This window comes from Procambarus clarkii, chromosome 65 (assembly GCF_040958095.1).
Source record: "Procambarus clarkii isolate CNS0578487 chromosome 65, FALCON_Pclarkii_2.0, whole genome shotgun sequence".
NCBI classification, from domain to species: Eukaryota; Metazoa; Arthropoda; class Malacostraca; order Decapoda; family Cambaridae; genus Procambarus; species Procambarus clarkii.
This window is the reverse complement of record NC_091214.1, coordinates 16,241,259-16,261,891: the sequence shown is the minus strand read 5'-3', so window position 1 is coordinate 16,261,891 and position 20,633 is coordinate 16,241,259. Positions and strand designations below refer to the sequence as shown.

General features: G+C 43.3%; 1 protein-coding gene across 1 annotated transcript in view; it reads left to right on the top strand.

Moving 5' to 3' along the window:
- Window positions 1–20,633, top strand: part of LOC138354996 (uncharacterized) — a 44,682-nt gene that overhangs the window by 9,859 nt on the left and 14,190 nt on the right. Inside the window, exon 4 of the mRNA XM_069309703.1 lies at window positions 3,313–3,456. Coding sequence (XP_069165804.1) covers window positions 3,313–3,456 — 144 coding nt within the window. The remainder of the gene's footprint in view (window positions 1–3,312; window positions 3,457–20,633) is intronic.

Below are 20,633 nucleotides of genomic sequence, written 5' to 3'. Positions count from 1 at the left end.
GTGGTCCGGCGTTCCATTGGAGGGTAAAACTCAAAGTTTTGCAGCTATGTACACGTTGGCTGTGGGCGGAAACAAGCGCGCCTTGTATAGGATAAATGGACTGACGGGTAGATGTTTGGAGAGTCCCTGGGTGCTTGAGGGAGGCAGGCAAAGGCCGCCACCCCAACACACAAAACATCAAAATCGCAGCCGAAATGCGATGGCCACTCCCAAACATCGTATCCAAATGGAAACATACGCTAAAACGTCTTTCAGTGACCGGTAGAGCAGGAGCCCGCCACCCACCACGCCCCGTGGGCACACCCACCATGCCCCGTGGGCACAACCCACCATGCCCTGTGGTCACACCCACCATGCCCCGTGGGCACACCCACCATGCCACGTGGGCACACCCACCATGCCCCGTGGTCACACCCACCATGCCACGTGGTCACACCCACCATGCCCCGTGGGCACACTCACCATGCCCGTACGTACACCCACCATGCCTTGTGAGCATACCCGCCACATCCCGTGGGCACACCCACCATGCCCGTACGTACACCCACCATGCCACGTGGTCACACCCACCATGCCACGTGGGCACACCCACCATGCCCGTACGTACACCCACCATGCCTTGTGAGCATACCCGCCACATCCCGTGGGCACACCCACCATGCCCCCGTAAACACACCCATCATGGCCTGTGGCCACACCCACCAAGACATAATTGCTTACTCACAGTATGATGCTCTTGTAAATCATCCAATATTGATATATATACTTTTATTTATTTTTATGTTTGTTTGTTTTCTTTCTTTTAGTTTGTTGATTTTGTATATTTGTTATGGCAGCTTGTTGCCATTGCTTTTGTTTTCAATAACATAATAACTTTGTTTAATTATAATGGTAAGTAAATATTATTCTGTTTACCATCCCAAGATAGCATTGCTTTGTGCACAGTGATAATAATTTTGTTGGAAAGTTATTTACCGTATGATTAGTGACATTTATTTTTTAGCCTAGTGAGTTGAAATAGTTTGCTGGTTGTTGTAAACTGGAGAGTTTACAGCCTAGTGGCCATTGTTCATTATCAACTGATAGCTAATGTGGGAATTTAGTTAAAGGAATATTAAATTCGAGCATTGTTATTAATTGTTTTTGTTTTGTATTTTTTATGCTGTATTTTTTTTTTTTTTGCTGTTGTTATATGATTTGTTATTGTTTTGTTTTATGATAGTTTTGTTGTTGATAACTTCTAATTTACATTACCATCTCTCTGTCCACCGAAGTTGTTGTTGTGCTAAGATGAAGAAAAGACATTGTATTTTAATGAGATAATTTAAAGTGAAGTGGGACATCCTTCTTAAGAGTTCGAAACACCCTGACTATTTTGAAACACTGTGCGTGCTAGTGGCTTTGCAAGAATGTGCAAACACCAATCTTATATAATCACACCAACCCATTGTACCTTCTTGTGAATAAATTATTATTATTGAGAGGCTGTGGTGGTAATCCAGTGGAGAGTGAGTGCATGTAGGTGGCGGGTCACAAGGCTGCAGGGGTGCGGACTTCAGCCCGTGTTGTCAAAAGGTAGTGCTCCACTGTTATAGAAAATCTGAGAGAAGGCGCAGTAGGCCTCTAACTAAACACTTTGGAAACAATAAGTTTTTACTCATTACTAGCATTACCCAGCCATGCGTTGCTGTGGCTCAGCAACCTTCCCTGTCCCTTTGTCCTCCCCACCATTCTCCATTCCCCCGTCCCCTCGTGCCCACCATCCCAAACTTCCCCGTCCCCTCGTCCTTCCCCACTATTACCCCCTCGTCTTCCCCACCATCTTTCACTTCCATCCCCTCGTCATCCCCACTATTCCCCACTCCCTCGTCCGATGCCTTCCCAAATGGTCTGATGTTCCCATCAGAAAATTGGGAACATCAAGTGATCTGATGTTCCTATCACTGAAATATAAGAAAAACAGTTAAAAAATGAAATGAAAATATGACAAAATATAAAAATAAAGTATACTCACGAAATGAGTGGTCTGGTAAACAACACAGCTCAATTCCAATGTAATTCACACAAAATAATTAAATCAAAATGAAAAAAAATCAAAATCTATGAAAATTAAATTTATCAATGCAATCAGAAACATTGAAATGGAATTGTAACATATCTATATGGCATGTATGTTGCCTTTACATGCAACAGATGGCGCTGTTCTTCAAGAAAAGCATAATTTTACCTGTCACAGGTGTGGCATCAATACTTATACTTACGAAATGAACGGTATGGTAAACAACACAGCTCAATTCCACCACAATGCCACACAAAATATTTCACTAAAAAATAAAATAAATGGAAATCTATGAAAATAAAATTTATCAATGCAATCGGAAACATTGAAATGGAATTCGTGACATATTTAGTATAGAGTGCATGTTGCCATTATGTGCAACAGATGGCACTGTTTTTCAAAAATGCACGTTTTTACCTGTCACAGGGTAACATCAATATAGTAGATATATAAAAAGATGCACCTATTTGAATGCAACGTTGTGTCAAAATTTCAAAGCAATTGGTGAAGAACTTTCAGAGATTACAGCGTGTGTTGCCCTTACGTCCAACAGATGGCGCTGTTTTTCAAAAAAGCATGTTTTTTCCTGTCACAGGTGAGGCATGTATATAGTAGATATATAAAAAGACGCGTCTATTCGAATGCAACGTTGAGTCAAAATTTCAAAGCAATCGGTAAAGAGGTTTTGAAGATATCTTTCACATGAAAAACACAGTTTTTCAGAAAAAGCATGTTTTGTTACCGTCACAGACGTGATATCTATACAGCATGTATATAAAAACCTGCTCGGATGCGAATGGAACGTTGTGTGAAAATTTCAAAGCAATCGGTTAAGAACTTTCGGAGATTAGCGATTTTGGGCAAACGAACATTTCAATTTTTATTTATATAGATTATTCAAAAGGACTGAGGTCGTTGTGAAATTGTTTTAAGTCAAACATGCCTTATTCAGGTGAATGAATTCTCCTTTATTCATTAATTATAGAAAATGGGTGTAAGAAGCTGTAGCCTAGTTTCTCTGCTTTCTATTTCTCCAATTTAAACTTTGTATAAATTTTGCTCCTAACATAGTTATGGTCTGTGTCCTGGTATTCTTCCTCCAGAGCAGGATTGGAAATTCCTAGAAGGGCCAGTCTGTGTCTCGTCATCCTTTGTCTATAACCCCCAGAGTGGTCTTGACCTAGAACATAACCTAGAGCCTTTACCGTCCTGGAGACCTGTAAATGTTGACAGTTTGTCCTGCCTCCTGACAGTGCCGGCAGCGTTCGGCGCCTCCTGCACAGCAGACGTACAGTGCCAAGCCACCACCAACTACACCGTCTGCAGCGGCTCCCCCAAGACCTGTGTCTGCAATAGCAGCTTCAATGTCAACAGCACTAACAATGGCTGCGTATTTGGTAAGATTTATACCAGCGTTGTTCAAGTTTTTTGTTTTTTTCTTGACTGGAGACCACAGCAAGATCTACAGCACAGCAGCAAGAAACCACAAAAGATCTGCATTTTATATATCTACCCAGTATACCTGTGTAATCACCCACAAACTCTGTGAATTATGTGCCTTTATTTACTGTTGATATTTGATGAATGCATATTTTTGAATGGAACTTATTCAATTAAATTACATATTTGTATTTTAGGAAGAATATAGAAAATTTAAAGTAAATGCATAAAATTCTAGAAAAAAAGGCAAAACTATATTTTGCAAAGTTTCATATAATGAGAAGGATGTGGGTGTGTTCGTAAGTAGTTGATGACAATTTGGAACACAGTAAGACAATGCTATACGCATATCTGGTTCGGTGTTGAACGTGTTTCTATGTTTTGTTTTTAATTGAGTTAGTGTGGAAAATGCTAGTTCACACAAGTAGTGCATGTAAAAGGTAAAATTATCACGATGCCTTTTTACTTAAAAGTGGAAATTTTCCTTTAACCTTAATCCAAAATGATGGCAAATATAATCGTTCAAACTCATTCTTCAGTGTAAATATACTAAGATGCAGTAATTCAGCACCAATCGCCTGGCAACAAGCCTACTATCATTCTCGTCAATCGCAATGATAAGTAGTTTTTTTTTTTATTATTATTATTTTCTACCACAGACGTGGCCACACATTTGCAATACTAACCAGCATATATACATTTTCTTCTGTCCTCCATGGACAGGGTGAGAGATTTGTCAAACATACAGTTCAGAGATTTATTGAACAACCACAGAAGGTGATCGTAGTGAGTGTGAATGAGATTATCGCCTTCACTTGCTTATTATTTATGGATTTTTTCTGTGTATCGCGACCCATATTATTTATTTTGCTATCTTCTAATAGGTCGACACCGGTAATTTCAAAACCCTGACCTACCATCATGATCATCCCTCTCTTGTACTCACTATTAGGCAGTACATATACTCAAATCATGTCACAAATAGCTATCAGGAAATGGGCTTAATGTGTTAGTAGCCTGAGTGTGATGAGGCTACAGCTTTCTATTGGTTAGTTCTTAAAGTTAGTCAAAAATCCCTTTAGTGATGACCTTCTTATAGTCGAAGGAGACGTGGTTGTTTATCAATGATTAGTTTAGCTGATTCTTCTACGGTATTTGGCAGCGGGTCCTCTTAGGTAGGGTAGCCCGACTGTGTCCTTCTTTAAGAAGAACACACCTGCTCTTGAGCACTGTCCTTCGTCCTGCGACACTTCAAGGAGGACGTTAATTTGTCTTTGTTTTGGGGGGCTGTTTAAAAATAATTACAAATGGTACATGAGATACTTTAGTTAGTGAAAGTTAATTTGGTTAGCATATACTGTTCCAGGGAAAGCAAAAAATAATATTCATTTCTCCCAATTTTTTATCTTTATGTATGAATACATGTATGTAATATATGCAGTATGTTAAAAAAAATCGGTAAAAATACCTCAGAGCAGCATTCATCACAATATAGTGATATTTGCCACATAAACAATTCTCCTAAGTATAATTTGTATATATTCATCAACTTTTTATATATTTATCTCACCTTAAACCGTTTGATTTAGGTTAAATGATCAAACATATATACATATATATATATATATATATATATATATATATATATATATATATATATATATATATATATATATATATATATATATATATATATATATATATTTTTAAAGGAGTATATAATTTAATATATTTAATATATATATATATATATTTTTTTTTATATATATATATATTTTAAAGGAGTAAAGGAGTTGGGGTCTAAGCTAATCGAAACAACTAGAGACCCCAGAGCTGCCAGTTTTCTTTTTCAGCGCCTTAGTGTGGCAATCCAGAGAGGAAATGCTCACTGCATCCATGGTTCGTGCCCGCCATCTGAGGAGCTGGAGGAGCTATTCAACTTATGACAAGCAGCCTTGTACCCTGTATGTAATCAATATTGTAACTTTTTTTGTGTAATGACATTTTCAAATAAAGTTAGATAAATATACACACTTAACAAAAGAATAGGGGTGGTAGGAGAAGAAAATATCAAAGTGTTCAGTGAGGATCCAAAAGGTCTTCTCTGAGTACTCTTTATTTTCTTCTCTGAGGCTATGGGTCCCTACATTTGCACCAGAGGTGGTACCCCTTCTAGGTTTTATATATATATATATATATATATATATATATATATATATATATATATATATATATATATATATATATATATGTATATATATGTCGTACCTAGTAGCCAGAACGCACTTCTCAGCCTACTATGCAAGGCCCGATTTGCCTAATAAGCCAAGTTTTCATGAATTAATTGTTTTTCTACTACCTAACCTACCTAACCTAACCTAACCTAACTTTTTCGGCTACCTAACCTAACCTAACCAATAAAGATAGGTTAGGTTAGGTAGGGTTGGGTAGGTTCGGTTCGGTCTACGTTAATTTTAACTCCAATAACAAAAAATTGACCTCATACATAATGAAATAGATAGTTTTATCATTTCATAAGACAAAAAAATAGAGAAAATATATTATTTCCGGAAAACTTGGATTATTAGGCAAATCGGGCCATGCATAGTAGGCCGAGTACGACGTTCTGGCTACTTGGTACAACATATATATATATATATATATATATATATATATATATATATATATATATATATATATATATACATATATATATACATATATATATATATATATATATATATATATATATATATATATATATATATATGTATATATATATGTATATATATATATATGTATATATATATATATATATATATATATATATATATATATATATATATATATATATATATATATGTATATATATGTATATCACGAAAATAAACATGTGATTAAGAATGTGACAATGTCAGACCACGGAGGAAAATGAAACAGGAATTTCCCAAGTACTTTCGTATATTAAATACATCTTCAGAAGGAGCGTTGCTCCTGGGAGTATGGCCGTGATTCCTTCTGAAGATGTATTTAAATTAATATACGAAAGTACTTAAGGAAATTCCTGTTTCATTTTCCTCCGTGGTCTGACATTGTCATATATATATATATATATATATATATATATATATATATATATATATATATATATATATATATATATATATATATATATATATATATATATATATATATATGTCTAGCTGGCAACATACCAGCGTCCCTAAGACCTATCTGTTTTTTGAGCACCTCTCTGTGCTCTAAAGAAAAAGGATGGAGGGATCAGGCCAATAGCTGTGGGCAATTCTCTCCTGCGTCTCGTCGCAAAGGCAGCTGCAAGAACAGTTAGTGATGCAGCGGCCAACATGCTGAAGCCAAAACAGCTCGGGTTCGGCATTCCACAAGGGTGTGAAGCGGCAGCCCATGCAGCTCGAGCCTTCATCGCCAACATCACAAACGAAAAGGCCCTTATCAAGCTAGATTTCAAAAATGCCTTCAATTTGGTGCGGAGGGACGCTGTACTCCGTGCGGTTCATAGTCATTTCCCTTCCCTCTACCCTTTTGTACATTCATGCTACAGTATGGATCTTAAGCTACTTTTTGGCGAACATGAAATTGACTCGCGAGAAGGCGTCCAACAGGGTGACCCCCCTTGCTCCTCTCCTTTTCTGCTTAGTCATCAAACAAGTCACAGAGGTCCTGTCCAGCGAGCTTAACATCTGGTTCTTGGTTGATGGTACCCTAGCTGGTTCCCAAGACACCCTCCTAGAGGACATCAGAAAAATCCAGGAGCAAGGTGCAGTTTTAGGCCTCACCCTGAACCCTTCTAAATGTGAAATAATATGTTCCAACCAGGGCATCGTAGAGAGAATAGAGGGTCTTCTGCCAAATATTCATAAAACTAAACCTGAAGACAGCACACTCCTAGGAGCTTCCCTGGGGTTGAAAGCCATCGATGAGGTCCTTGATAAGAACATCGCCGACCTTAAGAGGATGGATGGGAGGATTGAGGATATTGATGCTCATGATGCACTCTACCTCATCACCAGATGTCTGTCCCTCCCCAGATTAACCTACTTTCTGAGGTGTTCACCATCTTACAGTAGCCAAAAACTAGGTGAGTATGACCGGTTACTGAAATCAATGCTAGAAAAAGCCCTTAACCTCTCTCTTGATGACCTACAGTGGAAACAAGCCTCTCTTCCTGTAAGACTTGGGGGGCCTCGGAGTTCGAACAGAAACGCATATCGCTGTTCCAGCCTTCCTGTTCTCCTTATCGGCATCTGACGACCTTGTGAAGGAAATTCTACCTGCCCACTTACATCAGCTGGCAGGTGTACATGATCCCAATTTTACATGCTGTGCCACAGAGCGGACCTCTCGTGCAGGCCTTCACCTCAACCAACATCCCCGATTGCCCACAAGCAATCCAGCTTGGATGGCCCCCATTGTAGACCAAGTTGCTGCAGAGTGCCTGGGTGCTGCAACAACACAACACGACATTGCTCGCCTCACAGCAGTAGCAGCCCCACATGCAGGGGATTTCCTGTTAGCAACCCCAATGTCGGCAACTGGCACGCATCTCAAACCACACGCCCTCCGAATTGCTGTGGTCCTCCGCCTTGCTGCCCCAATCCACACCAGATATAGGTGTATTTGCGGCGAGGTGGTGGCTGACAGGTACAGCCACCATGGCCTACTCTGCCAAAGCACAGGGGAATGGCACTCGAGGCACAGTGAAGTTAACGACATCATCAAGAGGAGCCTCACCACAGCTGGATGCCCAGCTGAAAGAGAACCCCGTAACTCTGATGCTCTTATTGGTCGCCCGGATGGTATCACAGTGAACCCCTGGAAGAATGGCAAGCAGTTGGTATGGGACTACACATGCGTATCAACCCTGGCTAACACCTACATTAACCTCAGTGTTGCACAACCAGGTGGCGCTGCCACCCACAGGGAAGCAGACAAATCCCGTAAGTCAGAGAACTGGATCACCACTTCAATTTTGTCCCCATTGCTTCTGAGACACTCGGCGCCTGGGGTAAAAGTGCTACCAGTTTTTTGAAGGAACTGGGTTCTAGGCTCATTGAAACAACAAGGGACCCTAGAGCTGCCAGCTTTCTTTCCCAGCGCCTCAGCGTGGCGATACAGAGGGGAAATGCGCACTGCATTCAGGGTTCCTGCCCGCCATCTGAAGAGCTGGAGGAACTCGACAACCTATGATAACCATCTTTGTACCCTATATGTAACTCCTTTTCTGTAACAAAGTTCAAATAAAACAAATATATATGTGTACTGTACATAGAAAATAATGGGGGTAGTAGAAGATAATATTAGTCTTCAGTGAGAAACCACAAGGTCTCCTCTGAATACTTTTTATTTTCTTCTCCGAGGCTATGGAGAAGATTGGACGAAATGTCCAATAATAATAATTCAAATAAACTAATTGGAAACAATTTATTGAAAATATATAAAATCATTCGGCCTATTAGGCAAATCGGGCCTTGCATAGTAGACCGAGAAGTGCATTCTGGCTACTAGGTACGACATATATATATATATATATATATATATATATATATATATATATATATATATATATACATATATATGACTGAAAACTCACACCCACTAAAGTGACTCGAACCCATACTCCCAGGAGCAACGCAACTGGTAACTACAGGGCGCCTTAATCCGCTTGACCATCACGGCCGGACAAAAGGAAGTGATAGCCGAAGCTATTTGAACAACTTCCCCGCCGGCAACTCGGATGGTAATCTTGGGCATAGCATTTCACCAAATCACCTCATTCTTTGGGGCAAACGTGAGGAACACAAATGCAAACAAGCCTGAATGGTCCCCAGGACTATATGCGACTGAAAACTCACACCCCAGAAGTGACTCGAACCCATACTCCCAGGAGCAACGCAACTGGTAACTACAGGGCGCCTTAATCCGCTTGACCAACCACTTGGGGAAGTGGTTCAAATAGCTTCGGACCATTCAGGCTTGTTTGCATATATATATATATATATATATATATATATATATATATATATATATATATATATATATATATATATATATATATATATATATATATATATATATATATATATATATATATATATATATATTGTTACAGTGCCCTCTCCTATTTCTTTCGTTTGCCGGCTTAAAGAGTCATATCAGCTCTCCCTACGGATTCTCTGAGGTTCAGGGAGTCTAATGATATATGTGGCGACCAGACCGGCTGTCAGTTAAGGGAAGGAAGTTATATTATAAGTTGTAAATAAAGGAAAATTGGCGCCCTGTTATAAAATGAAACAGTATCCCCTATGGCAGATATGACCTTTTGGAAGGGACATTAGCCAATCGCGGATTGGTCGACGTAGGTCGCGGGCGACAAATCAGGGCCCGCCACGACGTCACCGAGTGCCCCGGGCGGCGCCAACGTCAGAGTTGTTCTGACCTTGGAAGCGACAAGACGCGCCTCGGTCTGCTCTCAAGGATTGGAGGCTCTGCAAGCCTTGTTCAGTGGATTGAGCTGGCCATCGCAGCCCATCATAGTTATTGGAGACCCTGCGCTTCTGGGAAGCAAAAGAGGAACCAAGTTCAGTGAGCAGAGAAGTGCCAAACTTGGAAAATAGTCGGCGACGACGCTGGGCGGCGCCGCTGGCTGGACGTTGAGGTCTGGAAGGTGGGCGGGCAGGCCTAGCTGTGACTGGGGTCACATCCACTGAGAATCTTGGAAGGACGACACCGTGCCTAGGACAAGGAGCAACGCCTTGTGGGAGAGGCGAGTGTGGGGAAAAATAGTGATTAGCTCAGCGCCCATCGATGAACCAGGATTGGGGCAGCTGAATCTCAGGGATTGGAACGGCGACGACGCGAAGGCTTCACGACACCTGAGAACCTGTGGAACGTCCTGGATCGTCAAGGATCGACCCAAGGAAGCGTGGGAACCTCACACCATCGAGGGACAGGCGTCGTGAGCCAGGAATGTAAGGTAGATCATTTTCCTTCCCATTACCCCTTGTATGAGTAGGCTAGTTAGGCCACAATATTTACTTGTGTATGTGGCAGCAAGACTTGATTACTTTAATAGTAGAATAGGCTGCAAGGCAGCTTGAGTCCAGGACTGTCAGAGAGGACAGTGTGTATGGATGGCAGGACAGTGAAGAAGAGGCGCCGACGTGGTGAAGAGGCCCTCCTGTGAGAGTGTGAGACTCCTGTCTTTCTGCCCAGTTGAAGGAGGGTTGGAGGTCGTGGAAGAAGAGGCTGACGATCTCCAGACTCATTATCCATATTCCATATTCATGTATTACTTGTGATTGTGTGTGTGTGTTCATGTAATTTGCATCAGTAAATCCACACATTTTATTACTGTGTTTGAGTGTGCCTCCATTTATGATATTTCTCTATGAGCATACATTTCTGGCTACAAACAATATATAATACACCCACTGAACTGCATTGCTGGGGTGCAGATATAATAACCCAGCTGGCGACCTTGCTAAGAGGAAGATAGAGAAGACAGGCGGGAAAGGAGTTCCTGCAACCTTTTTTTGTCTGGCAGGCAAGACTCAGGGAGGTTATGGTTATAGGTCAGCCTGAGTCTTCCTTCACTCCCCCACGGGTCTAGGCCGGAACTGTTAACAGCAGTTTCCCCGTGTTTGACTGAAGGGCTTCCAGGGTGAATCAGTGGCACCCCTTTGTGGTGGAAGCAAAGACCTGCGGAGGTGGGCATTGTTGGTCCTCTCTTGTGTGACCAAGGAGTCTCCGGTCAATCCAGGGAGTCGGAGGGGCTGAGTATTTGGGCCTTTTGAGCCCCTAGCAGTTAAGTGTTAGCAGAGCCCCGGACCACCCCACCCCCACGTGACAAGAGAACTGGCGACCTTGCCAGGATTCGAACCCCAGTAGCCAAGAACTGGGAACTTCGCCAGGATGCGTGGATCAAGCTACAGTGTGGACCAAATTCCAAGACAAGTGTTGCCAGGGTACTAATACAGTGTGGCCAGTGAATTCAGTAGTACTGTTACTCAACCAGCTAAGGGACTGAAACGGTGAAATTAGTGCCTACTAACTTGTCTGTGCTGTCGTGTATGCTCAAGGATATAGAGATGGAGGAAGACAAAGTAAAGAAATTTATTGACACAAGGGACGAGAGAATTTTGGAAGAGTGTACCAAGGCCCAGCTCCAACAAGTGGCAAGCCACTTTGGGATCAGGTTGAGGACGACTAAGGTAGCGGAGCGAAGGATAGAGATCATGGCACAGCTCACAGCTCGAGAGGAAGCGACGGGAGAGGAGCCATCTCAAGAGGAGCCGTCCCGAGGAGAGCCGTCGCAAGGTGAACCGTCCCGACTAGGGCCTCCCCAAGCGCCTACCAGTGTGGAGAGAATTCACAGTGAACATGGGAGCAGTGGAAGGTCCAGCTGTAGTAAGAGGAGCCTGCAACTGGAAATAATGAAGATGCAACTGGAAGCCCAGCTGCGACGAGAGGAGAGAGAAGCGCAAATGCAGCGAGAGGAGCGAGAAGCTCGGCTGCAGCGGGAAGAAGGAGAGAGACAACTGCGACTGGAGGAGATAAAGGCAAAGAAAGAAGTCGAATTGCGTCGCGTTGAGCGTGGTCTGCCCTCACTACCTGCACGGCGAGATGACCCCAAGGTAAGGGAACGTGACTTACCTACGTTCGAACCACAAGAAGCTGAGGCGTTCTTCGAACACTTTGAACGGATAGCAACTCTGAAGGAGTGGCCGGAAGATGATTGGGCTGCTCTGGTCCAGGGCAGGTTGACTGGTGAGGCCCGGGAAGCCTATAACATGCTGGACCTAGAGGAGTGTACTAGTTACGGCGCGATTAAGAATGCGGTTCTCCATTCATTCCGGCTGACTCCGGAGATGTACCGGAAGCGGTTCAGAGAGTGTACAAGAGCGTCGGGAAAGACTTACGCCGAGACCGCCAGGGATATGGAACGGAAATTCCTACGATGGTTGAAGGCGGAGGAAGCGGAGTCGGTGGATGATATCAAACAACTGATAGTGATGGAGAAGTTTATGTCAGTGCTCCATCCTGAGTTGCGAGTAAGGTTGAGAGAAGCAGGTATTAAGGACCTGAAGGCTGCAGCGGACCAAGCCGACATGCTGGAGGAGGCACTACATATCAGGAGGGAGGGGCTGCCCAGACACTCGCCTTACCCCAGGTCGGGAGGGAACTTTAGGAGTTCAGGAGGAGCGAGGACGGGTGGGGACTCTCCCATGAGTAGTGTGCCCGATGAAGTGACGCGGTTCAAGAGCTCAAGAGACGCGGGGAGGAAGCCCCAAGCTGTGAGCAGTGGACCTAACTCGGGAGCGAGTGCTGCAGTCCCGGATACGACGACAGGGAGTCCAAGGAGGACCCAGGGAACGTCTGCAAGTGGTACCGCCCGAGGGACTGGCGAGTGGCCGCCCAGGGGAGGCAGCCGATGCTACAACTGTGGCGTGAGAGGACATTATGCCCGCGAGTGTGAGGAGCATCAAAGGAATGTAGGATTAATGTTGGAAGAGGAGAGAGTGTTTGTTCACACCCCATATTATAGTGGACCCAACGTGAATGGTTGGGAAATGAAGTTGGGTGAACATCCCTTCGTTTTCGAGGCCAACGTGAAGTTTGGAAAGTCAGACCCAGTGGACGTGGCCGTTCTTCGAGATACGGGTGCTGACATAAGTATGGTGACCAGGAGTATTCTCCCCAAGGAATTTAATGATTCACCTGTGGGAGTGGTGAGGATACGCAGTGTGGGGGAGGAATACAGGTTGCCACTTCACGAAGTACAGCTGATTGCCGACTGCGGAGTCGAGAAAGCTATAGTAGCTGTAGCCCCTAAGTTACCCCTAGAGCATGTACAGATGGTGCTGGGTAATGACCTCGGAGGAGGCAGGATACAACCCGATTGGGCCAGGAGTGCCTATGTTGCAAGCAGCGGTACAACCCTGCCGGGTGAGGTATCGGTCGTTCCAGACGATAGTGAGGAGGCCGACTTCGCCAAGGGAAACGTCGCCAGAGACGACGACCACGAGGGCGAGAGTGCAGAGAGGTCGTCGGAGGTTGTGGAAAACCCCGACGGGGACCTCCGACTAAGCCTGATGATGCGTGTGGAGGAGTGGCGAGGAGCAGCTGTACAAACGCCTGGGGCGGTGAAGAGGCTGCAGACCGCACTCCCTCCATACAGAAGCGTGAATAAAGTAAGCTCAGTGGATGAGCGAACGGCAGTGAGGGGCAGAGTGGAGGAGCCACGACGCAAGGCACCCTATGCCGGCCAGATGAATAGTGGTAGGTGCAAGATGAACCACCGTGGTGAGGTGAGCCACAGGGAGGTGGATGAGCCCAACCACGAACCGAAGAAGACGTCTGCAGGGAAGAGAATCTCATGGAGGAGTGAAGATGTTCGTCGGGAATGAAGGAGCGAATGGTATAGGAAAGGCAATACGAAGAAAGCAGGGAATAGGTACACCCAGGGTAGGCGCCAGCCTAACCAGAGGGGCATTGGGCCATCGCAAAAGCCTAGTGTGGAAGAGAGGAAGCTGCTGGATGGAGTACAGGTTACAAGTGCCACTGTGAGGAGACAACGCACCTACGGGAGAAGAGGAACCGAGAAGAGAGAAGATTGGCGAAGAGGAGATCATGAGAGGAAACATGGAGTACCTGTAGGACGCAGTGGAAATGCAAGACTATCTCGGAGTGCACGACGCGGTGGAGGCGCTGCATGCACTGAATATTACAGTGGTAACGAGCCGTGGGAGTACACTCGTAGCCACGGAGAGGGGATTTCTTGTAGGTGTTCAGGGAACACCCATCACACCCGGTACTATGCGAGGTGGAGATACAATGAGGCAAGTGACTGGCAAGTGACTGGCAAGGTGGTACGAGCCACGTCACCAACTGGAGGAGTGACACTTCAGGAACGGAGGGAGCAAGAGTATAGATTGCCCTCTTGAGTGCTGCTCTTCCGATATGACTCTTATTTTAAGGGGAGGGGTATGTTACGGTGCCCTCTCCTATTTCTTTCGTTTGCCGGCTTAAAGAGTCATATCAGCTCTCCCTACGGATTCTCTGAGGTTCAGGGAGTCTAATGATATATGTGGCGACCAGACCGGCTGTCAGTTAAGGGAAGGAAGTTATATTATAAGTTGTAAATAAAGGAAAATTGGCGCCCTGTTATAAAATGAAACAGTATCCCCTATGGCAGATATGACCTTTTGGAAGGGACATTAGCCGATCGCGGATTGGTCGACGTAGGTCGCGGGCGACAAATCAGGGCCCGCCATGACGTCACCGAGTGCCCCGGGCGGCGCCAACGTCAGAGTTGTTCTGACCTTGGAAGCGACAGGACGCGCCTCGGTCTGCTCTCAAGGATTGGAGGCTCTGCAAGCCTTGTTCAGTGGATTGAGCTGGCCATCGCAGCCCATCATAGTTATTGGAGACCCTGCGCTTCTGGGAAGCAAAAGAGGAACCAAGTTCAGTGAGCAGAGAAGTGCCAAACTTGGAAAATAGTCGGCGACGACGCTGGGCGGCGCCGCTGGCTGAACGTTGAGGTCTGGAAGGTGGGCAGGCAGGCCTAGCTGTGACTGGGGTCACATCCACTGAGAATCTTGGAAGGACGACACCGTGCCTAGGACAAGGAGCAACGCCTTGTGGGAGAGGCGAGTGTGGGAAAAAATAGTGATTAGCTCAGCGCCCATCGATGAACCAGGATTGGGGCAGCTGAATCTCAGGGATTGGAACGGCGACGACGCGAAGGCTTCACGACACCTGAGGACCTGTGGAACGTCCTGGATCGTCAAGGATCGACCCAAGGAAGCGTGGGAACCTCACACCATCGAGGGACAGGCGTCGTGAGCCAGGAATGTAAGGTAGATCATTTTCCCTCCCATTACCCCTTGTATGAGTAGGCTAGTTAGGCCACAATATTTACTTGTGTATGTGGCAGCAAGACTTGATTACTTTAATAGTAGAATAGGCTGCAAGGCAGCTTGAGTCCAGGACTGTCAGAGAGGACAGTGTGTATGGATGGCAGGACAGTGAAGAAGAGGCGCCGACGTGGTGAAGAGGCCCTCCTGTGAGAGTGTGAGACTCCTGTCTTTCTGCCCAGTTGAAGGAGGGTTGGAGGTCGTGGAAGAAGAGGCTGACGATCTCCAGACTCATTATCCATATTCCATATTCATGTATTACTTGTGATTGTGTGTGTGTGTTCATGTAATTTGCATCAGTAAATCCACACATTTTATTACTGTGTTTGAGTGTGCCTCCATTTATGATATTTCTCTATGAGCATACATTTCTGACTACAAACAATATATAATACACCCACTGAACTGCATTGCTGGGGTGCAGATATAATAACCCAGCTGGCGACCTTGCTAAGAGGAAGATAGAGAAGACAGGCGGGAAAGGAGTTCCTGCAACCTTTTTTTGTCTGGCAGGCAAGACTCAGGGAGGTTATGGTTATAGGTAAGCCTGAGTCTTCCTTCACTCCCCCACGGGTCTAGGCCGGAACTGTTAACAGCAGTTTCCCCGTGTTTGACTGAAGGGCTTCCAGGGTGAATCAGTGGCACCCCTTTGTGGTGGAAGCAAAGACCTGCGGAGGTGGGCATTGTTGGTCCTCTCTTGTGTGACCAAGGAGTCTCCGGTCAATCCAGGGAGTCGGAGGGGCTGAGTATTTGGGCCTTTTGAGCCCCTAGCAGTTAAGTGTTAGCAGAGCCCCGGACCACCCCACCCCCACGTGACAATATATATATATATATATATATATATATATATATATATATATATATATATATATATATATATATATATATATATATATATGTCGTACCTAGTAGCCAGAACGCACTTGTCAGCCTACTATGCAAGGCCCAATTTGCCTAATAAGCCAAGTTTTCATGAATTAATTGTTATTCGACTACCTAACCTAACCTAACCTAACTTTTTCGGCTACCTAACCTAACCTATTTTAGGTTAGGTAGGGTTGGTTAGGTTCGGTCATATATCTACGTTAATTTTAACTCCAATAATAAAAAATTGACCTCATACATAATGAAATGGGTAGCTTTATCATTTCATAAGAAAAAAATTAGAGAAAATATATTAATTCAGGAAAACTTGGCTTAATAAGCAAATCGGGCCTTGCATAGTAGGCCGAGAAGTGCATTCTGGCTACTAGGTACGACATTTATATATATATATATATATAACTGAAAACTCACACCACAGTCTTGTACATACCAGTTGCGTTGCTTCTGGGAGTATGGGTTCGAGTCACTTCTGGGGTGTGAGTTTTCAGTTGCATATTGTCCTGGGGACCATTCAGGCTTGTTCGCATATATATATATATATATATATATATATATATATATATATATATATATATATATATATATATATATATATATATATATATATATATATATATATAAACATATATATATATATATATATATATATATATATATATATATATATATATATATATATATTATTAAATATGACCGAAAAAGTAAGATTAATAATTCTAACACGAATTTTCTCAATCTTTCGAACATTTCTTTTCACTGTTGGTGGTAATTCAAAAATCAAATCTCCAAAATTCAATTTTATTTCTAGTCTGACGCGACACTTGAGAGCGTTTCGTAAAACTTATTACATTTTCAAAGACTTTAGTTACACATACACAACTGAATAGAACTTACACATCTCCGATTTGTTTATATCTACATTTGAGTGAGGTGGATGGGGTGAGGTGGTATTTAATAGGGTATTAAATTCATCAACACAAAACAGAACACGGAACAATGGGTATTGAATAGAAGTGATTGTAGAAAGCCTATTGGTCCATATTTCTTGATGCTTCTATATTGGAGCGGAGTCTTGAGGTGGGTAGAATATAGTTGTGCATTAATTGGCTGTTGATTGCTGGTGTTGACTTTTTGATGTGTAGTGCCTCGTAAACGTCAAGCCGTCTGCTATCGCTGTATCTATCGATGATTTCTGTGTTGTTTACTAGGATTTCTCTGGCGATGGTTTGGTTGTGGGAAGAGATTATATGTTCCTTAATGGAGCCCTGTTGCTTATGCATCGTTAAACGCCTAGAAAGAGATGTTGTTGTCTTGCCTATATACTGGGTTTTTTGGAGCTTACAATCCCCAAGAGGGCATTTGAAGGCATAGACGACGTTGGTCTCTTTTAAAGCGTTCTGCTTTGTGTCTGGAGAGTTTCTCATGAGTAGGCTGGCCGTTTTTCTGGTTTTATAGTAAATCGTCAGTTGTATCCTCTGATTTGTGTCTGTAGGGATAACGTTTCTATTAACAATATCTTTCAGGACCCTTTCCTCCGTTTTATGAGCTGTGGAAAAGAAGTTCCTGTAAAATAGTCTAATAGGGGGTATAGGTGTTGTGTTAGTTGTCTCTTCAGAGGTTGCATGGCGTTTCACTTTCCTTCTTATGATGTCTTCGACGAAACCATTGGAGAAGCCGTTGTTGACTAGGACCTGCCTTACCCTACAAAGTTCTTCGTCGACTTGCTTCCATTCTGAGCTGTGGCTGAGAGCACGGTCGACATATGCGTTAACAACACTCCTCTTGTACCTGTCTGGGCAGTCGCTGTTGGCATTTAGGCACATTCCTATGTTCGTTTCCTTAGTGTAGACTGCAGTGTGGAAACCTCCGCTCTTTTCCATGACTGTTACATCTAGAAAGGGCAGCTTCCCATCCTTTTCCATCTCGTAAGTGAAACGCAGCACGGAACTCTGCTCAAACGCCTCCTTCAGCTCCTGCAGATGTCTGACATCAGGTACCTGTGTAAAAATGTCATCAACATACCTGCAGTATATGGCCGGTTTCAAGTTCATGTCGACTAAGACTTTTTACTCGATGGTACCCATGTAGAAGTTTGCAAACAGGACACCTAGGGGAGAACCCATGGCGACCCCATCTACTTGCTTATACATGTGCCCATCCGGGCTCAAGAAGGGTGCCTCTTTAGTACAAGCTTGGAGTAGTTTCCTTAGAATATTCTCTGGTATGTCAAGAGGAGTACAGGCTGGATCACGATACACTCTGTCGGCTATCATCCCTATTGTCTCGTCCACAGGTACGTTGGTGAACAGTGATTCTACGTCCAACGAGGCTCTTATCCCTGTGGCCTGTGTGCCCCGCAGTAAGTCAACAAATTCCTTTGGAGACTTCAGGCTGAAGGTGCAAGGGACATAAGGAGTCAGCAGGCCGTTGAGTCGCTTCGCCAGTCTGTACGTGGGTGTGGGTATCTGGCTAATGATTGGCCGAAGTGGGTTTCCAGGCTTGCGTGTCTTGACATTTCCATACGCATATCCAGGTTTATATTCCCCAATAATCTTTGGCAGGTGGAGTCCGGATTTCTTGGCGTTCACAGTTTCAATCAGTTTGTTGACCTTTGCTTTCAATTCGGCTGTAGTGTCCTTCGTTACCCTTTGGAATTTAGTTTGGTCAGAGAGTATGAGGTTCATTTTCGCCAGATATTCGTCTTTTTTAAGAATGACATATATTGGCGACTTGTCACCTCTCCTGACAACTATCTCCTTGTTCTCACGAAGGCTTTTAGCTGCCGCTTTGAGCTCGGGGGACAGTATGGTGCTTCTGTAATTGCCTCGATTCTTTCCTCCTTCCGCAATAAGTTCTGCTTGTAAGGTATCTTTGGTAGTGACCTTCTTTTGTGTCTCGAGGTCGAATATGTCGTCCAACAGAATTTCCAACTCCACTTTCCGGGCCATCTCACTCGGTCTGGACATAACGTGACAGTTTATGCCCAGATTTAGGAGAGTGACTTGGTCCTCAGTGAGGTTAATTCCTGCAAGGTTCAGGAAGCCATCTCTTGGTCGTGGAATTGCCATAGGTCCTCCATATAACGTTGTTAGTTTCTTGATAATCCTTGTTTCAGTGCTGAGGTGATGTCGGTCTGTGAGGATGTCGAGGTGTTGTTCAATGCGGGTACGGATACTTTCGTCGATGTTGCTATTTCTCCACTCGTTTGTAGCATGAAGTAGTTGCGTTTTGTTGTCTTTGATTTCATTCTCTGCCTTGTATATCTGATCATGAATCAGATCCTGGCGATATTTTATCGTGAAGGCTTGATTCCTTGCTGCTGGGTCGTGCGTTTTAATATTAGTATATTTTGGTAGCAGTCTTTCCTGTAGACATATATTATTAAATATGACCGAAAAAGTAAGATTAATAATTCTAACACGAATTTTCTCAATATTTCTTATATTTCTTTTCACTGTTGATGGTAACTGAAAAATCAATTCTCCAAAATTCATTTTTATTTCTAGTCTGACGTGACACTTAAACGCGTTTCGTAATAACTTATTACATTTTCAAAGACTTTAGTTTACACACACACAACTATAGCTAAACAGAGTTTAAACAGCTTCGATTTTATACCTACATTTGGGTGAGGTGATATGTTACAACAGTTTTGGATGAGGTGAAAACAAACTTTCAACACAAGACAGAACACGAAACAATGGGTATAATATTTTGTAAGTTAAAGGGAAGAATGGAAGTAACTGCAAAGGGCCTATTGGCCCATATTTCTTGATGCTTCTATATTGGCGTGGAGTCTTGAAGTGGGTAGAATATAGTTGTGCATTAATTGGCTGGATTATTAATTAATCAGCCAATTGACCGGTCGTGATGGTCAAGCGGATTAAGGCGTCCTGTAGTTACCAGTTGCGTTGCTCCTGGGAGTATGGGTTCGAGTCACTTCTGGGGTGTGAGTTTTCAGTCATATATATATATATATATATATATATATATATATATATATATATATATATATATATATATATATATATATATATATATATATATATATGTCGTACCTAGTAGCCAGAACGCACTTCTCAGCCTACTATGCAAGGCCCGATTTGCCTAATAAGCCAAGTTTTCATGAATTAATTGTTTTTCGACGACCTAACCTACCTAACCTAATTCTTCGGCTACCTAACATAACCTAATGTATAGAGATAGGTTAGGTTTGGTTAGGTAGGGTTGGTTAGGTTCGGTCATATATCTACGTTAATTTTAATTCCAATAAAAAAAATTGACCTCATACATAA